Source organism: Camelus ferus, chromosome 7, assembly GCF_009834535.1.
Source record: "Camelus ferus isolate YT-003-E chromosome 7, BCGSAC_Cfer_1.0, whole genome shotgun sequence".
Taxonomy (NCBI): Eukaryota; Metazoa; Chordata; class Mammalia; order Artiodactyla; family Camelidae; genus Camelus; species Camelus ferus.
Genome location: NC_045702.1, coordinates 7,450,512 through 7,470,483, shown reverse-complemented (window position 1 = coordinate 7,470,483; position 19,972 = coordinate 7,450,512). Strand labels below are relative to the sequence as shown.

Sequence of the window (19,972 nt, the reverse complement as noted above, 5' to 3'; positions counted from 1 at the left end):
CCATGCACTGGGGCCTTTGTTTCCCTTCCAGGTCCTGGGCCCTCCACCCCAGCAGTGATCCGGACAACTTGTGGTGTCCTCTGCGGAAACAGGATTGCCATTCATAGCTTAGAGTCTAAAAGTACCAAATCCCCGGTAGAATGGAGCCCGGTAACTCTAGAGATGGAAGAATGAAAAGCAGGCTGCATACCTCCTCCTAAACACCCCACCTGCATCCGGACTCCCCTAGGAGGCTCATTCCCCCCCCCCCCCCCCGACCGCCACTGTTGTCAGTGCTATCAAGTCCAGGGTCCCCCAGTTTCCAGGCAAGAATTTGCCCTGGGCATCACCTCAGTCAAGGAGCCAGTTGGAGAGTTGGTGAGGACACTCTGGGAGAATGGGAGCAAGTGACACACTCTCTTCTACAGGTACCCTCATTCTCCCACAGATTTATGAGCCGAGTTGGTCAGTATTTAGGTGTTGGTCTATATACTCATTTATCTTTTTAGCAATACACATAGAACCCAGGAGTTGACCCAGAACCAGGCATATGCATTCTGGCTAGGAAGCTGTGTCTCTAGTTATGGAAGTTGCCTTTGGGCTTCTGTGCATTCAAAGCCTTGCAAACACAATCTGCAATTCCCCATCTTCCTCATTCTGCATTCCCTTCGGGAGCGCTGGCCCCTGAGTGGGTGCACTCAGGGTCCAGGGAGCCTGCTTTGAGAGAAGCTCTGTACCTGCTTCAGGAGGGCAGGCAGATGCAAGGTGGGCTCTGAGGACTTCCCGCGGACGGACACAGTGGGTCATTGGCTGTGGTTTGCCCTGTCTCAGGGCCAGTGTCAGTCAGCCCCATACACACCTCCCTCCTCCTCTCTCCTCTGCTCATGGCCTGTGACATCACTGGCTGCTCCCAGAAGGCTGCCCTCTGCTCCTGAGCACAGGCTCTCTGTAGCTCTGGACCCTCTGGCAGGACTGAAGCAGGAGCAGAGTGGAGGCTGTTACCAGGATCGGACCACCACCATCCCTGGAGCCGGCAGGGGTCTCAGGAGCCCAGATTAGGAGACTGAGACCCTCCCACGGAAGCTCTCACCTCCTTGCCTGCACACAGGTAGCTCACCGGCAGCCTCATTGTCTGCTCTGCCTCCCATGCTGTCTCCATGTCTTTGTGTGGCCAAGCCAACCTCTCTCCTCCTCTGTTTTTGCCACTGCCACCCTCCTGCCCCTTCAGCCCCTTCTCCTGCTTTCTCACCTTCTGAGGACCAGTTCTTTTATTAGACAAGTTAGTATGAATGTTGGAAATGCCTGGTGCAGCTACTGGGAATGGGGTTTCTGTCTGTGAGTTGGCGCATGATGTTTTTATTTTGGAGATCAGTTTGTTTTGGATATTGAACCTGAGTCCCCACAGCTCCTCTGAGCTCTGGTTATTCAGCAGAGACACAGTTTTCTCAAGGATTCAGGGTTTGACTGATTTTCTGAGCTCCCCCTCCCCTCTACCCCCACCACTTGCACTGTCCTGGGCTTAGCCCTTCACATCCCTGGATTGACTCTTTCCACTGCCTTGGTGGCAATTACACGAATGTATCACAGGAATGGAGGCAGAGAAAGAGCCTCAGGATTAGAAGCTGGAAATTTCGGCTTTTGAACCTCCTTGAGCTTTACTCCCTGGGTGGCCCCTGACTTGTGGGAATCCAAATTTGTGCCTCAGTTATCTTGCTGGAGAAACCTCTGCCTTCCTTTCTGACTTTCTGGAAAGATGGGAGCCATAAGGGGAATGTGTCTCTAACTGCCTAGACAGGAGTGAGTAAAAGTCGATTTAGCTCCTGAATTTATCCAGTAGCTCTGGACGACATAGTCTTTGTGTGTTCACTGTTGTTTCCCGTGCTAGTCCCCTCTTCCTAGTTGCCCTGTAATCTCCTGGAGAGCAAAAACCTTGTCCCTTTTCTTTTTACTCCCTTCATCCCGAGCAACCAGCTCTGTGCTCACGATTAATACCTTATTCAGTAAATAACTGCAGATTAGTTAACTGAGCCAAGATGGCATGGCTATTACAGGAAAGCTCTATGAGTGAGCTGCTCTCTGGGATGACCTCCAGCCCTGCCACGGTTCCGGGCATGAAAGGAGGCAACTTCAACTCCCATTACCACCTGATGAAAGCAAGACGGACATGGTGGCCCATGACCTGGGTCCCGTGTTGCCCAGACTCCCTCGTATTCACATTGGCTTCTATGCAGGTCAGACACAGCTCTCGCCTGCCTCTCTCTCCCTCCCTCCAACGTGCCTTTGATAAATGTTACTTGAAGGAATGAGTGTCTAGTCCCAGCAAGTTGGCTTCTGAGAATGTGAGATCTAGCACTCTCCAGGGTTAACAGGAAACAACAACCCCAGCGGATGAGAAGCTGCCAAGAAAGGTGTTTTGTTCACCTCCATTTCAGTGGGTGGGACTAGCGCCTCAATGCCTCGGGGTAGAGCTGAGTCCTTGTGTTTCCCCAGACCTTCCTGGAGAGGATAAAAAAACACCAGGAAGCAGACATTGCTGAAGTGCTCTAAAGAAAGCTTTCTGGCTGGTGGTTTGGAGCTCTGTGATAATGAAGGCAGAGCCATGAAACTGGCTCTATCCTGGGACCAGGGCGATTGGGATCTTTGGTCCCTCATGCCCCACCGGCTGGACAGAACATCCCAAGCTTTGGTTTAGACCCTACTGAGCTTGAGCTTAGGAGGCAGGAGCCCTGGTCTGAGTGCATCTCCCAGGGGCTGAGAAGACTTTGCGGGGGAGGGGGGTGGAGAGGTCAGAGGGAACAGTTGTCCATTTGGAAAAGGACAGCATCATCCCTTCCCACCTCCCTGACCTCCTATGAGGGACGTGTGAGAAAGACCCCTCCTAGGCCCTTATCAGGGCATCCAGAAAGATTCAGTCCTCTGCTGGCTCTGCGGTGTTTTAATTCATCACTGAATGGTTTAGTAAAGAGAATTTGAATTTTCTTAGCCAAACTGTGGGCAAATTTTAGAAACCTCACCCTCTAATACAAAATGCTGCATCCCAAGACCATTGTAAGCAAGAGACTTCACCCAAAGAACCCCCGATTGTTGCAGGCTCAGCCCCAAGAACAAAGAAGGAACTCCCAAGGGGACTCCCCTCCCCAGTCTCTCCAGTTCCTGCCCTTGGGTGAGGAGGCTCAGCCTGGAGCATGCCACAGGACGGTAAGATGCCCAGGGCACGTGGGAAGAACAGGCTAGCGTGAGGAGGGCGGGAATGTCTCAGGGCTCTGCTTCCATCCACGTGGTTTTACCTGCCGTTGGCCAGTGTTCTGGGGGGGGCTCCGTCCAGTCCCTTCCCCCTGCTCTACCTGATTCCCTTAGATCACGAGGGTCAGTGCATACGGCCAGGGGGCATTGATTCACCCATGAGCCAGCTCCCAAAGAAGATGGCATGTTTGGGGGACCCTGGGAGCAGAAGGGGAGCAGTCCCCCGGGGAGAGGATTTTCTCTATGGTAGGCAGCCAGGCTGGAGGTCCTCCATGCCACAGGTGGGCTGGGGAGAGGGGAGACGAGGCGTGAGGCTGCCTCCTCGTCCTGCCCAGGGACCAGCAGTGTGAATCAGCTGGGGGGACTCTTTGTGAATGGGCGGCCCCTGCCCCTGGACACCCGGCAGCAGATCGTGCGGCTGGCTGTCAGCGGGATGCGGCCCTGCGACATCTCACGGAGCCTTAAGGTAGTGTGCTGGGAGCTTCACCTAGTGGTGGGGACAAGAAGCAGGGAGAAGGGGCCCCTTGAAGGGAAGTCTGGGGCTACTGCAGACTCTGAGGGCCTCTGGGGTTTGGGCTACTTCCTAGAAGACCCTCTGGAGGGCTGGGGTAGGGAGTTGCAGGCTTCCAAAGGTGAGGCTTGACTTGACTCTGTGACCTGGTCCAGTTAGTCTCATTTTGCCTTGTAGCTTCCTTTTGTCCCAAAGACACTCACCCTCTGCCCATCATGCCCTACCTGACCCTGCTTCTCACCTGATCCAGGTATCTAATGGCTGTGTGAGCAAGATCCTAGGGCGTTACTACCGCACAGGTGCCTTGGAGCCAAAGGGGATTGGGGGAAGCAAGCCACGTTTGGCTACACCCCCTGTGGTGGCTCGAATTGCCCAGCTGAAGGGTGAGTGCCCAGCCCTCTTTGCCTGGGAGATCCAACGCCAGCTCTGCGCTGAAGGGCTTTGCACCCAAGACAAGACTCCCAGTGTAAGTGCCCTGCCCGCCCCAGAACCGGGGCTTGCAAACAGGCTGTCTAGGGATGGAGAAGAAGATCCCTTCTTACTTGGCAATGGGGCCTCCCAGGCTGCGGGCGGGGCTCCTGGGCTCTCTTCTGATGCAGAAGTTTCTCTTCTGAAAAGTGGTGGCGGTAAGACAGGTGAGAAGAAGCAAGCTTGTGGGGAGAGAGAGGAGGCTGCCCTTGGGAACGAGGTATGGACTGAGATAGGAGAGAGAGGATCTTGGGGAAACATCCTCAGGGTGCAACCCTGTGTCTGTACACCATCTCCCCACTCAACACCCCACACCCTCAGGTCTCCTCCATCAACCGAGTCCTGCGGGCGCTACAGGAGGACCAGAGACTGCCCTGGACACAGCTCAGGCTGCCAGGTGGGTCTTGGAGCTGCCTCCAAGGATGACCAGAGCCCAATCTAAGCATTATACAGTTCTCAAATTCCTTTCCTGGTCTTTCTTGGATCACCCTCACAATAAGACAACAATGAGGGCCTGGCAGGGGGGTCTTATTCTCTCTCGGCAGGAAAAAATTGAGGCTCAGAGGAAGGGAAGTAACTTACCCAAGGTCACCAGCTAGTTGTTGGCAGGTACTGGAACAGAACCCAGCTCCCCTGGCCCCTAAATTCACAAGATCTGCTGAGGAGGAGGCAGGACAGATCCTCCACACCCTCCCCCTGCTTCATTCACAGTTTCTCAGAACACCCTTCATGTGCTGTAGGATCATGCAAGCCTGGACCAAACTTGTAGCTGTCTCCCCCCAAGTGCTAAGCATGCACCCAACATGGCACTGAGTATATCTCCCACCAAGTAATTGCAGATGCCCCAGTGATGCAGCTCTGCTCTCACAGCCACTCTGTCCCCAGCATGCAGCCCCAGAGACTTGGGGACTCCATTTGACCAGGAGAATCACCATAACAAACCCCACCAGCCATTGTCTCTCTTTGCAGCTGCTTTGGCTTCAGCTCCTCACACCCCACAGAGTGGTTCTGAGGCTCCCCGGGGTCCCCACCCAGGGACCAGCCACCGGAATCGGACTATCTTCTCCCCAGGACAAGCTGAGGCACTAGAGAAAGGTGTCAGGGCTGGGGTGGGTGGTGGGCCAAAGGGTGCTCGGTGGGCCACATGGAGGCAATGACCCTGAGGTTGTTGGGCCAAGGCCAAGAGCTGGAGGCTGTGGGTTGCCCCGCCTTGGGGAGGAGGGCAGTTCAGGGTTGTCGCAGGTGGGGAGTGGGGCCCAAGTAAGAGACAGGCCTTGCTCCTCTCCCCGTGCCCTGGCTGTGAGAGCCTCCATCTCTGCAGAGTTCCAGCGTGGCCAGTACCCTGATTCAGTGGCCCGGGGAAAGCTAGCTGCTGCCACCTCTCTGCCTGAGGACACAGTGAGGGTGAGTGAGCTCTGCCACAAGTGTGCACAAATTACAGGGACAGTCTGGGCCGGGAGAGCTCTGGGCTCTGGTGAGCTAGGGAAGAGGGCGAGAAGGTGGAGACAGGTTTGTTTGGAGCAGAAATGATACAAGACCCTCTTTTTCCCTTCTGCTGACTGTCTCGTCTCTTCCTCACCCCAAGCCTTTGTGCTGAGGAAGGAGACAGAGAGCAAGGGCCAGAGCAGGGAGGGAGGTTGTCAAGTATGAGGACAGGTCTGCACTGAGTCCAGGTCAGGAGGCCAGCTATGTTATTTCTGCTCTCCCTCAGATCTGGTTTTCCAACCGAAGAGCCAAATGGCGCCGACAAGAGAAGCTCAAGTGGGAAATGCAGTTTCCAGGTGATTTCTCTGCCTATCCATCCACCCATCCATCCACTCACCTATCCTTCCTTCCATCCAACCACCCATCTTTTCTTCCAACTACCCACTCACCCATCTATCCATCCATCCATCCACCCATCGATCCATCCATCCTTCCTTCCTTCCACCCATCCATCATCCATCTTTCCTTCCAGTCATCCACTCACCTTTCATTCCCTGCTTCCTTCCTCCCTTCCTTCCACCCATCCGTCTTCCCTTCCTTCTGTCTATTCACTCACCTACCTATCCATCCAACCATCCATCCATCCATCCACCCACCATTTACTCAGTACCTTCCATGCACCAGACCCTGTGTTAGATGCTTGGGATATGAAATCCCTGCTTTTCAGGGTTGCACTGTCCCCAGTTCACCATCCCCAAGATTTAATCCTTCCCCAGTCTTCCAAGACCCTGCCTTGGGGAGGAGAGCAGTTTAGGGTTGTAACATTCATCTCCTCCACTCCTGCCAGAAGTTGTTGCCTTTCCTAGAATCTCCCTGCCTCTCACTGCCACTACCTGCTCCCCAGACCTGTTCTGCCCTCTAAGTGGATTGACTCTTACCTTGTAGGTGTTTCCCAAGGTCTGACTGTACTGAATGCTTCTCCAGGGATCGTCTCTGCACAGGTATCCAGGAAGAGAGGGGGGTTTGTGAACTGGGAAGACTGAAGGGCTCACCGCTTTTCCCACTCCTAATGAAGGCCTGAGCTAGAACTGATGGCTCCCCTGGGCCCCCACAGTGCACGCTTCTAAAAAGCACCATCCTCATTGTCTTCTCTGTGAATGGCTCCCTCTGGAGTTTTTCAGGATATGGCCTGGAGGTGGGGGGTGTGCAGCCCTGAGGTCCCAGTCCTGCTAAACAGGAGACATCACTGGCAGCTGAAGGTTTCCTCTTGATTTTTCTAGCAGTCCCCTGGAAGTGAGTCCACAGCAGTCCTACCTGCCCTGGAATCCTTGGGTCCCTCCAGCTATCAGCTGTGCTGGGGGACAGCGTCTGACAGGTGTCTGAGTGACACCCCATCACAAGCCTGTCTCAAGCCCTGCTGGGGTAAGAATCCAGGCCTGGTCTTCCTCCTGCAGGATGAGGGGAGGACTGACTCCCTGACCCACAGAAGGGCATGGGTCTCCAGCTGGGGTCATCAAAGGAAACTCAGTACAGCTTTCCTCATTCCTTGCATGGCCCACGAGAAGGGGAGGCCAGTGCCCTCAGTCTATACTACCCTCGACAGTCATAGCAGCAAAAGGGGTGGGGTTGGGATTCGAGTGTATCCATCCAGGGTAGAGAACCAATGCCCGCCCTTCTCCACATCAGTGACTTCGAGGGGGTAGGGTGCCAGTGACAAGCCCAAGCTCACTCTCTCTCTATCCCTCCAGGCTACCTGCCGCCCCCAGCCGAGCTCCCTGGGTTCAGTGCTGCATTGCCATCTTTCATTCCACTGCCCCGGTCGCCAGTCTTTGTGCCCCTCAGGCCTTGCACTGGCCTGGCTCCCCACTGCAAGGCCTGGGACGAGGGAGGAGGGCCAGAGTGGAAAGGAGATGGGGTGGGGAGGATCTGATACTGCCTGCCCAAGCAGTTCATGGCTCCTCCCTCCTTCTGTGTCTCCTCATCTGTGGGCCTTGCCCCTCCTATGTGTCAACTGATTGGAGGGGCTGGAAAGGCCATGCCCATCTATTTCTCACTCTTATCTTAAGAGGCTTCCAGTTGTCAGTAATAAAAATACTTTTTAATTAGCAGTAGTTCTGTTGTTTATCATGTTTTTCCCATGGGCACTCATACTCCCAACCCCCATATTTAGCAATTATAAACAATCTGCCCCATATCTACCTACCTACCTTTCTACCTGTCTATTTCATGTATCTATGCATCTGTCTAGCTGATCTATTTATCTATGTAACTATGTATCTATCTGGCTATTATCTATCTAATCTATTTATGTGTCTATATAACTATATATTACCTATTGTCTACCTATCCAATCTAGCTAATCTCTGTATTTATCTATGTATGTATGTATCTACATATGTTAGTATCTGTCTTGGTGTGTGGGGGCTTGTACACCCACACATTCGCACATGTACACATCCACACACTGAGAGTACCTCATGGCATGTCACCTCTAAGTCCTCCAGCATGCGTTGCCAAGAAATAAAGGAGGTTTTCTTACATAACCTCAACACCACTGCCACACCATTAGCACGTCTAATGAAATGTATAATAATTCCTTAATCTAAGAAACAGACATTAACAACTGAATGGCATATGTATTTTTTGCATAGCTGCAAACAGAGCAGAAATGCCATTTTTTATATTCTACCTGTTTCATTATACACGCTTCTGGGGTACGTTTGCTTGGCAGTAAATTCCAGATTGTCTCCATTTCCCCTCCTCCTGGGAAGCCTTGGGATGTAGGGAAAGAGAGGGACACAGGGGAAAGAGGGTGAAGAAGGGGCTATTTGGAATGGGGGATGGGCTCACCCCTCCAAATTCTTTCCTTTTTGGGGATGATGCTAAGCAGGGTAGGCGGTGCTGGGGGCACGTTTACTCACTCCCATCTGCGACAGGCACTGGTCCAGTTGTCCTTCAAGATGTCTATTTATCATCAAATACTCTAGAGCTGCACTGTTCAATAAGTAACCACCAACCACATGTGGCTATTTAAGTGTAATTACAATGAAATAAAATGAATAATTCAGCTCCTCACTCACACTAGCCCCAAATCAAATGCCCAACAGTCACACACGCCCATGGCTCCTATACTGGACAGCAAACATTATACCGCATTTCCATCGGCTCAGACAGTTCGATGGGACAACCCAGCTCTACGGTGAAATTCCAAGGGTAATAGAACACAGCCTGCCCCTGCCCTGCCTTCTCCCCCTCAAGCTGGGGGCCCTGCTGGAAATGGGCCAGGTTTTGTAGGGTGACAATCTTTACAGTATGGCCTGAGAATAAGCCATTCACCTCAGTGACAAAATTGACCTCAGCAGTGGAAGGAGCTGTCAGCTGAGGCCCCATGGCTGAGCACATTAAAGTGGAGGATGGATGGCCACCTGTGGGGAACAGGGAATAAGGTGTGTGTGTGTGTTTGTGTGTGTGTGTTTGTGTGTGTGTGTGTGTGTGTGTATGTGTTGTGTGTGTGTGTTTTCCTGGGCTCATGCATGCATGCCCATGTGTCTGAGTGTGTATATGTATTTATGGAAAGCCGAGGAACGGATTCTGCACTAAATGACTGCCAAGGTCCTATCTCTGAAGACTGTATTCCACTCTCTGTCTTTGGCCTGTTCTTAATGTCTTCCAGGAAAAGAGATGTGCTGGTCTCTAGTGTTAGCAACCATCACTTCTTGGATTAAATTTTTACACAATTCTTTCATGTTTCTTAAGGAGAAACATACAGAAGCCTGACATCATTTTCCTTTAACCAAACGGAATCTCTCTTATATTCTAGTTTCAGCTTCTCTTCTCAGTGGACTTAAAAACCCAGCACTGATTATGGGATGGTGCAATTTTTTCTCAAATAGGGGTCAGGCATCACTGTGGGTATTTGTGAAACTTTTAGGAGCTGTGTGGATGCTGCTTTACATAATACTGAGTCAGTAATGAGAAAATTCTTCCTTTTTCAACTCCTTTTCAATTCTTATTGCATCAAAGAGCAAGTTTTCATGCTGGTCCTGGTCTTTAGCACCTCTGTAAGAGTGGCTAATCTACTTTTTCCCCCTGGTTTTATTTGTTTGTTTGTTTTTGGAGAGGGGTAATTAGATTTTTTAAATTAATTAATTAATTTATAATGGAAGTACTGGAGACTTGTGCATGCTAAGCACACGCTTTACCACTGAACCATATTCTCCCACAAAATCTACTTTTTTTTTTTAAACAGAGGGAAAGGGAGCCTCAGGTTCTGAGCCTTGGTCAGGGGAGAGAAATCTAACTGAGATTTGATAACATTGCTTTGTTTTCACTGTATTTATTTTTATAGTCACTCTATTTATGGCAAGTGATTCTGGTCTTCCATTTTATGATTAAAATATCCCTTTCTAAATAAATGTACTTAAATGCCTGTGTCAAGAAACACATTAATAGGGCAGATGGTAGGTAGATAAAGGCCAAAGTTATGAAGATAGTGCAAGAATGACAGTCATTTTGGAAGCTCTGTTTTGTGGAAAGAGTGAGCATTAGAATCTACTCTAATTGAAGAATTTAGTCACAGGCCCTGGTCACAGGCAGATCACTTCAGCTCCTTGTAAACAGTGGTCAGTGATGGAGAAGGTACCTGTTGTGCCCAACTGACTGGATCAATGGTAATGAAAAGATGGGATGGTTGGTAAACTTGGAGGGAGGGTAAGTCATACAGGCATAACGGTGTTACCACCATTACCCTGTGCCCATAGGACTAATAATCCTTCATTCTTTCTAAACCAAAAGGACATCTACTCATGTCTGGATTCTTGGCAAGGCTAGCTCCTCATGGGGTCACTGGGAAAAGTCTAGTGGTTCTGGTAGGCATGAGAAGCAGTGGAAGGACAGGTTACCATTTAGTCTCCCCTCTTCTCGATAGAACCCAGCTGGAGTGGCCTGGGGCCTCGGTCTCTACCCACATCCACACCCCTGCTCTCAAGTCAGAGGCACACCAGGGTCTTGGGGGTGGCCTTTTGTGATGTATTGTTGCTCGAATCAGGTGTTTTGCTAAACTGGGTGGGAAAAGTTGTATAACAGATATTCTTCTCGTGGATCTTGACTCTGGGGTTCCTGTTTGGTTTAGTGGAGTAGTTTCTCCTGCAGGATTTGGATTTTGGTAGGTGGCATCCCTTTGACCTGGGGAGGGAAGAGGAAATAGAAACCTTCAGTCAGTCATTTGCTGATCTCTAGCTTTTAGGAGAAAACCTGGTGAGATCCTGTGGGAAGAGAGAGAATAAAGCGATTTGTCCCATTCTTGATGAAGGATCACAAGGACATAGATGAGGTTAACTTATAGGAAAAGGCAATAGAAATAATTTTTAAAAATCAAGTGAATGATATAAAAAAATACCATTAGAGTTCACAGGGAGACTACAGTTAATAGGAAAGATTTACTAAGAATTCAGATTGAGTTGGGGAAGGCTTCTGATGGGGTGAGAGGGTGCTGGGTGGCAGGCTGTGTACTAAGCATTTCACTATCATCATCTCATGGAACTGAACAATCCCACAAGATAATTGCTATCTTCCCATTTCACCCACAACAACAACAACAAAAACCGAAGAGAGGTTCATTTGCCCAAGGTCAAACTACAACTTCTAAAATCTAATTAGAACCCAGTTTGGAGTCCAGAAATGAGCTCTTAACCACTTTGCTACACCATCTACTAGAATGCTAGGCCTTGAAGGAGCCTGAGAAATTTAGTTCAATCCAAATGCTTCAAGGGATAGGTAAGAAAAGAGGTCCAGTGGAATTTCATTTTATTTCCTCCAATTTGGCCACAGTTAAAGGGCTTGTGTAGAAAACTGGTAGAAAATAGAGGAAAAGAGTGAACATTTATGGGGATCCCTGTCAAGATGTATGCAGTCATTGAACCCTCGCACCACCCTATGTAGTAGACACTACTCCCATTTTGCAGACAAGGAAGGCAAGGCCTAGAAGTGTTAGAGCAATTTCTGTGGGGTTAGAGCTCTAGTAGAAAGTTTTGGTTCCAGGTCTATATAATATCAAAACTGAATCTCTTGCAGGGATCAGTATAGATCAGTGGTAGAGGGCATGCTTAGCATGCATGGCATCCTTGGTTCAATCCCCAGTACCTCTGTCAAAACCAAAACAGAAACAAAAAACTGAATCTCTTTCCACAACATCTTCATGAATTCCCAAGCCAGGAAAGAGATGTCAATTGTGAAGGGGCCAGGCTAAGGGCAGTGAGGTGCCCTGAAGAGTTGTGAGCAGGGAACGATTGAATGAAGGCAGCACCTTAGGAAAGGGAACTTGGTGTGGAGAAGATGGGCTTGGTGACAGGGAGGGCTGCTGGCGAGCCCTTGTTGCAGTGACTGGCAATGGTAATTAAGAAGGAGCAGGCACTCAAGAGGCATTGCTAAGGAAGTACCCATTTCAGGGTTTGGTGAAAGGAATGAAAGGGAGGAAGGAGAGGCGGTGATGGGTCTTGAGCCTGAGCGTTTGCAAGGATGGTGGTGTTCTCGATGGCCATGGGGAGGACAGGAAGAATCACCTTTGAAGGGAAGGGTGACAAGGCTGATTTTGAGGGGATGGCAGGATGAAGTCAAGCCAACCGTCAATCAGGAAGTTGGAAAGGTATGATGTTAGGTGAGATTAGGAGAAGGGTCAGTGCCGCAGATAGATATCTGGGAGCCATCAGCATCCCAGGGATCCAGTGCTGTGGGAATAGAAAGTGCATAGGGTGAAAAAGATACCCCCAAAGCTACCTGACTTCCCTATAAATGGGGCAAAACTCCGGATCTCAATGGAGAGCTAGATTCACAAGTACACCTCGTCCTGTGCCCTGCAGGCTTGCTTGCAAGCACGTGTCGGCAGGACACGAGAGTGAGAACCCTAGATCCTCCTCTCTCGCTGGTCTAGGTTTAGAAGTCCTGAGGAAAGGCACAGATTTGGAGAAACGTCTGGAGTTGTGGGACAGAAGTCAGCCTGCGGTACATTTTGATCTTGCCCTCACCTGCCTCCCCACACTCCTCTCTTCTCCTCCTGCTCCCCCACCCCCAGGTCCTTACCCACTTTACTTTACCTAGAATTCCCAAATACACTCTCTGGTAATGTCTTCGCTGTCCGCCACCAGGGTGCCGCTTCGGTCTGATCTCATGTAGAAGCCGTTGGGTGCCAGCACCGTGAGCAAGTTGCTGCCCTGAAGCTCTATGCAGAAGTTGAGGGCGAACTTTCCCCAAGGGCGAAAAGTGCCAAAGGACGTTATTGACCAGAAGGAGCCACTCTGTGCTGGGGTGGGGAAGAGCTCAGGTTGGTGGGCCATTCTGCAGGGGAGTCGCCCACAGTACCGCCTCCGAGGAGGCCCCCAGGAGGCACGCCAGCCCTCCCTGACTGCCCTACCCTGCCTGTGTTGGCAGGACCCTCCATGGAAACCCAGGAGGGCTGCTTTCTATTCTGCCCAGCCACTCTGGGGCCCTTGAAGTGTGAAAACCAACAGAAACTCTGTTTTTTCTATTATAATAAGCAGGCCCTGAGGGGCAGGCCTTGAAGTCAGAGCTGGGCTGAGGCCGAGCCTGCCGGTGAACCCAGGGGTGAGGAAGTGCAGATGCTCACCTTGGAAGTGGTAGATGCCCTGGCGGCAGGGCAGCAGGTGAATGCAGTCAGGCTGATCCATGTTGCACTGCAGGAGGTCGTGTTCGGACGAGGTGCCCACGTACCCGTACCGTCCCCGCAAGGCAAGGAAGGGACGGTTGGCTAATCGAATCCCAAATTCCTCATTTGGGCCTGAAAGAAACAGGAAGGAGTTATCTGGATGGGCTGCCTCTAAATGCTTTCCTTGATGGAAACAGGAAGAGGAGCACTAATTGCACTAAGGGTGTTAATATTTCGTGAACACCTACTATGTGCCAGGTCTTATGTGAGGTGCTTGTGAAATGTTTGTGAAATCCCTGAGTACAGCACGGAGGCCAAGAAATTTTAATATTCTTTCTTCCTTTGAGATGTGAGAATCTATTTACTCCTCATGATAATTCTGTGAGGCAGACAGGTTGGCTATCACCTACACTGATGATGGAGACAATGAAATTGAGCAGCAGAGAAGTGGTTTGCCCAAGTGATGATGAAAATTCAGTGACTCAGCAAGTATACAAATCTTCCGACCCCAAATCCAGTGGTCTTTCTAGCATATCCCCAGCTTCCTCTGAAAGCATCTCCCACTTGGAGTAACTTGGCAGGGGTCTGCTCGCTCACCTGGAATGGTGGCATTGGCCATCAGCAGGCCGTTGGGTGCGATGCCCAAGAAGCGTCCATTGGGAGACTGTAGGATGATCCTGCCACAATTCCAGTGCATACGAAAGAAGGTGTCAGACTCCAGTGGGTGCCCATCAGCCAAAATTGTCCTATGACGCCTCTGGAAAAAATATCAGGAAAAGAGAAGGGAAGCAAGGACCCAAAATCTCAGCTTTCCTCCCATCATTTTTATTCTTAAACCCTCTTTCTCACAACACACCCACTAGCTTTTTTTACTCTTCCAGGGTACGCTTATGATCTCAGATGCTTTTTGGAAAATATGTTGTGGCCTCAGCTCTACCACATCTTCAGTCTGTGCTGTATCCCACATGGAAAGAAATGACCCTTGGCTCGGACTCCAAAATCATTTCAAAATGGATCATTGACATAAATTTGAAATCTAAACTATAACACATCTAGAAGAAAACATAGGAGAAATTCTTTGCAACTTTAGGGTAGGCAATAATGTCTTGGGACAAAAAAAAAAGCACTAACCATTTATAAAATAGAGAAATTAGACTTCATCAAAATTAAAAACTTGCTGTTCAAAAGACACTATTAAGCAAATGAAAAGGCAAGCCACAGATTGGGAGAAAACATTTACAATACATATATCTGACAAAGGACTTGATTTCAGAACACATAAAAGCTCTTACAACTCAATAATAAGACAAACAACCCAATAACAAATGCATAAAAAATTTTAACAGACACCTCACCTTTGTATATCAGAGAAAATATACAAATGGCCAATATGCACATGTAAAGATGCTCAACATTATTAATTATAAGGAAAAGACAAATTAAAACCACAATAAGATGGCATTACACTTTTAATTTTAGAGTGGCTAAAATCAAAAAGATAGATAATACCCAGTGTTGGTAAAGATGTGGAGCAATTAGAACTCTTATACATTACTGGCGAGAATGTAAAATAGTACAATCACTTTAGAAAACTGCTTCATATCTTCATAAAAAGTTATTTTGGTGGGGGTGGTCATTAGGTTTACTTACCTTTTTTTGAAGGAGATACTGGGGATTGAACCAAGGACCTTCTGTATGCTAAGCATGTGCTCTGCCACTTGAGCTATACCCTCCCCCTATTATCTTCTTAAAAAGTTGAACACACTTTTTATCATATGACCCAGTAATTCCACTCCCAGGTATTTGCCCAAGATAACTGAAAGTATAGGCCTACAAAAAGACTTGCACTTGAATGTTCATAACAACTTTGTTCATAATAGCCCAAGCTGGAAACCACTCAAGTGTTTATCAACAAGTGAATGGGTAAGCAAATTATGTTTGTGTCTATGAGTAGGATTATAGAATACTATCCGGCAATAAAAAGAATGAACTATTGATACATGTGACATCATGGCTGTATCTCAAAAACATGTGAAATGACTGTAAATTGACTATACTTCAATTAAAAAATAAGTTAATAAAAAAAAAAGAGAGCTTTGCATGAACCAAAAAGAAAAAAAAATGTAGAATGAAAGAAGCATATATACCATAACACTGCATGATTCCATTTCTATGAATTTGCAGAATAAGGAAATCTAATCTATAGTCACAGAATATATATTATTGGTAGTGGGGAGGGTCAGAGTGGAGGGAAACTGACTGAAAATTGGTAAGAGGGAATTTCTGTGGTGAGAGAAATATTCTCTAACTTGTGCTATGGTTGTGACATGATAGCATAAGTATACATGTTTGTCAAAACGTATCTGACTGTAAACTTAAAATGGGTGCATTTTGTTGTATGTAAATTATGCCTTGATAAAGTTTTTTTAAGATTTTTTTTTTAAACAAGAGGTCCCATTGGATGAATGTGGGCCCACTGGATGAAAATGAATGTTTATTGACAAGAGCCTCCATAGTTCACCTCACCATCTGACTATCTGCCTTAAAGAAGGAAAAAGTGTGTCTAGAGAGGGAGACCTCAGGGCTTAAGGGGTCCCCTGCTCAGAAAGTCAAGGGCTTACCTGGGCCAGGTAGCAGCCATTGGCTGAACGAATCTGCAAGTTGGGGCTCTCGCCATCACATTCAAACTGGAACAAGGACACTGGGATTACATGCTCAGAGGCAGCACACACCTCAGTATCTGTGGAGGAAGAACATGTCAGAGAAGCCTGAGTCTAGTCTCAGCTCCTCCGCCATACTTTTGGCTGTTGTTCCCTCTGTTTTCCTTCCTCAGCCTTCATCACCTTCTGTTGGACCATAGTAGGCTGGAGAAGACCCAGGTCACTTTCCCCTCAAAGCCATGCCTCTGCCTTAAAGGCCTTCTTCATGGCACAAGAGATCCTCTTGGGACCTCAGGATCTTCCTTATCAGTAGGTTCAGAATCCTCACTGATCCCAAACACAATTTCCTCTTCCAGCCCTCCCTCCCTCTGTGGCTGTGTTGGACCTAGCACTTGCCGTAGATGACGGAGAGAAATTTCCGAGTCTTTGACCTGAGGCTGACCCAGGTAGGGCAGCGCTTGAGGATGAACCACTCCTCGCCCCGATGTGGATTGGAACCCAGGCTTAGGAGCAGGCGTGGGCCCTGTGGATACAACATGCCTCCTTCCCCATCGCTCAGTGCCACAAGCCCTCCAGGCCGCACTTGCATGTGAAAAGCTGTCTGTGTTGAGGGTTCGGAGACCAGCCGGTCTAAGTGGGACAAGAAGGTGTGTGCAGAGGTCTCCAGGTGGTAGCATCCATCTTGGAAGTGCAACAGGAAGCCACATTCTTCTAGGCAGGGAATTGGTGTGTCCACCCAGACTCTGCCTATGGTGGGGTCAGCACGGGCATAGCAGTGGTTGAGGGGGCTGTAGAGGATTACATGGGCATGCAGGGCTGGCCGGGGGGTCCACATGTGGTATGCTGAGAGGACCCGGGAAGTGCAGAAAACATTCTCGCCATCAGACTCCAGATAACGACCACTGATTATGCACTGGAGGGTCCATTTACCATTGCGGTGGAAACGGAGTAGGAAACATCCATGATGGCTTGTCTTTGGCCGGCCATAGCACACAGAACCATTCGCCTCACACAGAAGGTAAAGGCCCTGCAAGCTTCTTAGTCGGACCACAGCCTGTGTGTCATGCTCATTGCTCACTAGGATCTCCCAGGTCTGGAGGCATCGGGAGGAAGAAGAGGGGAATCAGTACTGCCAAGAGATTAGACTGGGGAGTCCATGACCGTCACCCCCTGTATCACCCCAGCACCTTCACTGAGAACATCCACCTTCCCTCCACATCGGCCTCCTTACTGTCCACTCTTCTACCCTCTCATCCCGTGGTAATCCAAAGATCTTAGGGCACCTCCACACTGGAGCTATAAGGTTTCTCAAGACTCCAGGAGAAGTTCTAGATACCCAACCCTTTCAGGCAACAGAAGGTAAAACTCCCTCTTTCTTCCTTAATCACTTCCTTAAATACCCAACTTTCCAATAAATGCTTCGGTTTAAGTCTTACTTCTCTCTTCTCATAGTTGCCCCTGAACAGCACACTTAGCCAACATATCCACCTCCAAAGGCCACCTCTCCAACATGGCAGGAGAAAAGCAAGACCTCTTACAGGCAGGCCTGGGCTCCGGGGATGAGGATGGAAGCACAGACAGCCGAGATGCAATAATCTGTTTCAGCTGTGATCAAGCTTGTTTTAAGTGGGAGGACTTTGTTATTGCCTCTCTGTAGCACCAGCCTGGAGGTGCCTCCATCACTCTCTCAAAAGAAGACCAACTCTCCTATGGCTTCTAAAGTACCCCATTCTCAAACTATAGCCAGAACGGAAACATAGACCTTGCAGTAACTCCACTGATCCAACTTCCCCCGGATGTCCACAATTCTGCCTGCTAGTCTGGGCTCTCCACCTCTCCTTTTTGTGATAATGCAATCATTCTGTGCTGATATAGAGGGTTGGGAGCACCCAGAGCAAGACAAGGTAGCAAAGCCAGGGCTGAGGCTTCCCCTCATGCAACACGCTTAGAGAGAGGGAGATGAGCCTGGCTTGTCCCGGCAATGGCAGAGGCTAGTAAGTCATTAGGTTAAAAGTGCCCCCCTATCTCCCCACCACCGCCCCCCCCCCCCCACACAGCTTGGCCACTGGGAAAAATGGTTCCAGTGCAGGTTTGCTTCATTACCTGTCTCCGGCCCAAACCCTTTGCAGTAGCAGTGACCGTATTCTTATATGTCTCAAAAGTGAGGTAGGATCCTGCCCAGCTGATGAGCCCAACCCTTAGGTCCTCGGCCTTGGGTTGTCTTGGCATCCACTCCACCTCGTCCATGCGGCCGGCACCACAGGTGATGACTCCGTCCGGCCCAGCCTTCCCCCCAGTGGTGAGGTTCCACAGGCCATAGGGCCTGGAATCAGGCCCTTAGTACCCACCAGAAGACGTTCCCAGAGGGAACTTCCCGGGCAGAGGCCGGCCTGGGGCCCAGTGCCTCTGTGACCCGGGAGCATTGTGACTGTGAGGTCTGCCTCTTATCCCACCACAGAGGGGAAAGGACTGGCTCAGCAACATCAATCCACGGGCCAGAGGAAGTGGGTCCGGGGCCTCTGGCTTTATCCTCCCACCTCACTGCAGGCACCGAGGGCACCGAGTTAAGACTGGGAAGCAGAACTTCAGCTTGTGCCAGTGACCACCTGCGACTTCAGGCAAGTCCCTCCCCTTCTCCACTTCTGTTTCTCATTTCAGTGGCAGGATAGAAACCGGCCTCTTTCTTCTTTAGAAGTGGGTTCTGCCTGGATCCCACGGGGTTCAAGTGTTTTTAGAATTCAAGATATCCAAGAAAAATCTATTAACTTTTATGGCCCTTGGGAGAATGAGACCAAAATGTCTCAGAGGGTACTTTTCAGGGAGTGTGAGGAAACCCTAGGTAACCAGCAAGAATCCAATTACTCGTGTCAGTCAGGAAAGGCTGACTCAGGAGCAGGGTAAGGAGAATGGCCCAGGTTGGGGGAGCACAGAACACCCTCCTCACAGTCCCCAGGTGCACTGCTGCTGGACAGACAGCCAGGGCTGCCCCTAAGGGTACCCGCCCTTCCCTGATGAAGGAGTCTCTGCTGGTCAACCGCCTCCAGGATTCACTACCTACAAAGCCCATGGAGAAAACCACCTCAGAACTTGGAGAAACCGACATGAAATAAGAAGGGACAAAGGGAAAAAGAAATAATCATGGTGATAGTGGGTCTTGTTTAAGCTTTGCTAGGATGCAAAGAGAAATGGGCAGAGTGAGCCATACCTGAATAGCCCACAGCCCTGGTCCAGTACACGCATCTTCCTCTTCCCCGTAGGTGAAGTCTTCACAGGTAGAAAGTCTCAGGGGTGCACAATGAGGGGCCGTAATCCCCCAGGCCCTAACAATGTTTTATAAAACAAGGCTAATAGGCTACGAGTGGTAGAAACACCAAAATGCATATTCTTGGGCCTCAGACCAGTTCTGATGAATCACATCTAAAAAAATTTTTTTCTTTTTCCTTTTTAAAATATTTTTTCATGAGGTAATTTTAGGTTTATTTATTTATTTATTTATTTATTTTTAAACAGAGATACTGGGGATTTAACCCAGGACCTTGTACATGCTACGCATGCATTTTACCACTGAGCTATACCCTCCCCCTGAATCACATTTTCTGAAGTGCACCTCAGGACTCTTATTTTTAATAAGTATTCCTTGCCCCTCAAATTTTAATGTGCACAGTCATCATTAAGAACCACTGCTCTAAGTAGCTGGGAGATGGATGGGAAATGGGATTGTGTGGCCTATGGAACCACGAAGGCAGAGCCTGTTACCCTCAGAAAAGGCTCCTTGGAATTGGGGAAGGAATGGGATTTCTTCCACTGGAGCCCCTAAAGTACTTCCAGCCTCGAGAATGAGGACGGAGGAGCTGGGCTAGATGAGGGCAGTGATTGTGTGTGTGTGTGTGTGTGTGCGCGCGCGTGCACGCACCCACTCAGTGGAGGGGGTGGGACCTGCACCCTTAGCTGCTTTGAGCCTCCCCTATATTGTCTCTTTACAGCCAACAATCCAGCCCCCCACCTCTAGGCTATGGACAACACCAC

The 19,972-nt window shown here is 49.4% G+C and overlaps 2 protein-coding genes across 2 annotated transcripts; one reads left to right on the top strand and one right to left on the bottom strand.

Annotated features, from left to right (window-relative positions):
- Window positions 1-951: 951 nt before the first annotated feature.
- PAX4 (paired box 4) lies at window positions 952-7,556 on the top strand. Its single transcript, XM_032484361.1, has 11 exons — window positions 952-1,087; window positions 3,070-3,177; window positions 3,558-3,688; window positions 3,984-4,199; window positions 4,523-4,598; window positions 5,171-5,296; window positions 5,523-5,605; window positions 5,913-5,982; window positions 6,572-6,627; window positions 6,907-7,048; window positions 7,375-7,556. Exons 2-11 carry the CDS (start codon window positions 3,165-3,167, stop codon window positions 7,554-7,556), a joined length of 1,095 nt encoding a protein of 364 aa, XP_032340252.1. The 5' UTR covers window positions 952-1,087; window positions 3,070-3,164.
- Window positions 7,557-10,636: 3,080 nt separating this feature from the next.
- FSCN3 (fascin actin-bundling protein 3) lies at window positions 10,637-18,294 on the bottom strand. Its single transcript, XM_006184740.2, has 7 exons — window positions 18,050-18,294; window positions 16,343-17,039; window positions 15,908-16,026; window positions 13,884-14,043; window positions 13,248-13,418; window positions 12,718-12,923; window positions 10,637-10,810 (listed from the first exon to the last, which is right to left on the bottom strand). Exons 1-6 carry the CDS (start codon window positions 18,191-18,193, stop codon window positions 12,718-12,720), a joined length of 1,497 nt encoding a protein of 498 aa, XP_006184802.2. The 5' UTR covers window positions 18,194-18,294; the 3' UTR covers window positions 10,637-10,810.
- Between the last annotated feature and the right edge of the window lie 1,678 nt (window positions 18,295-19,972).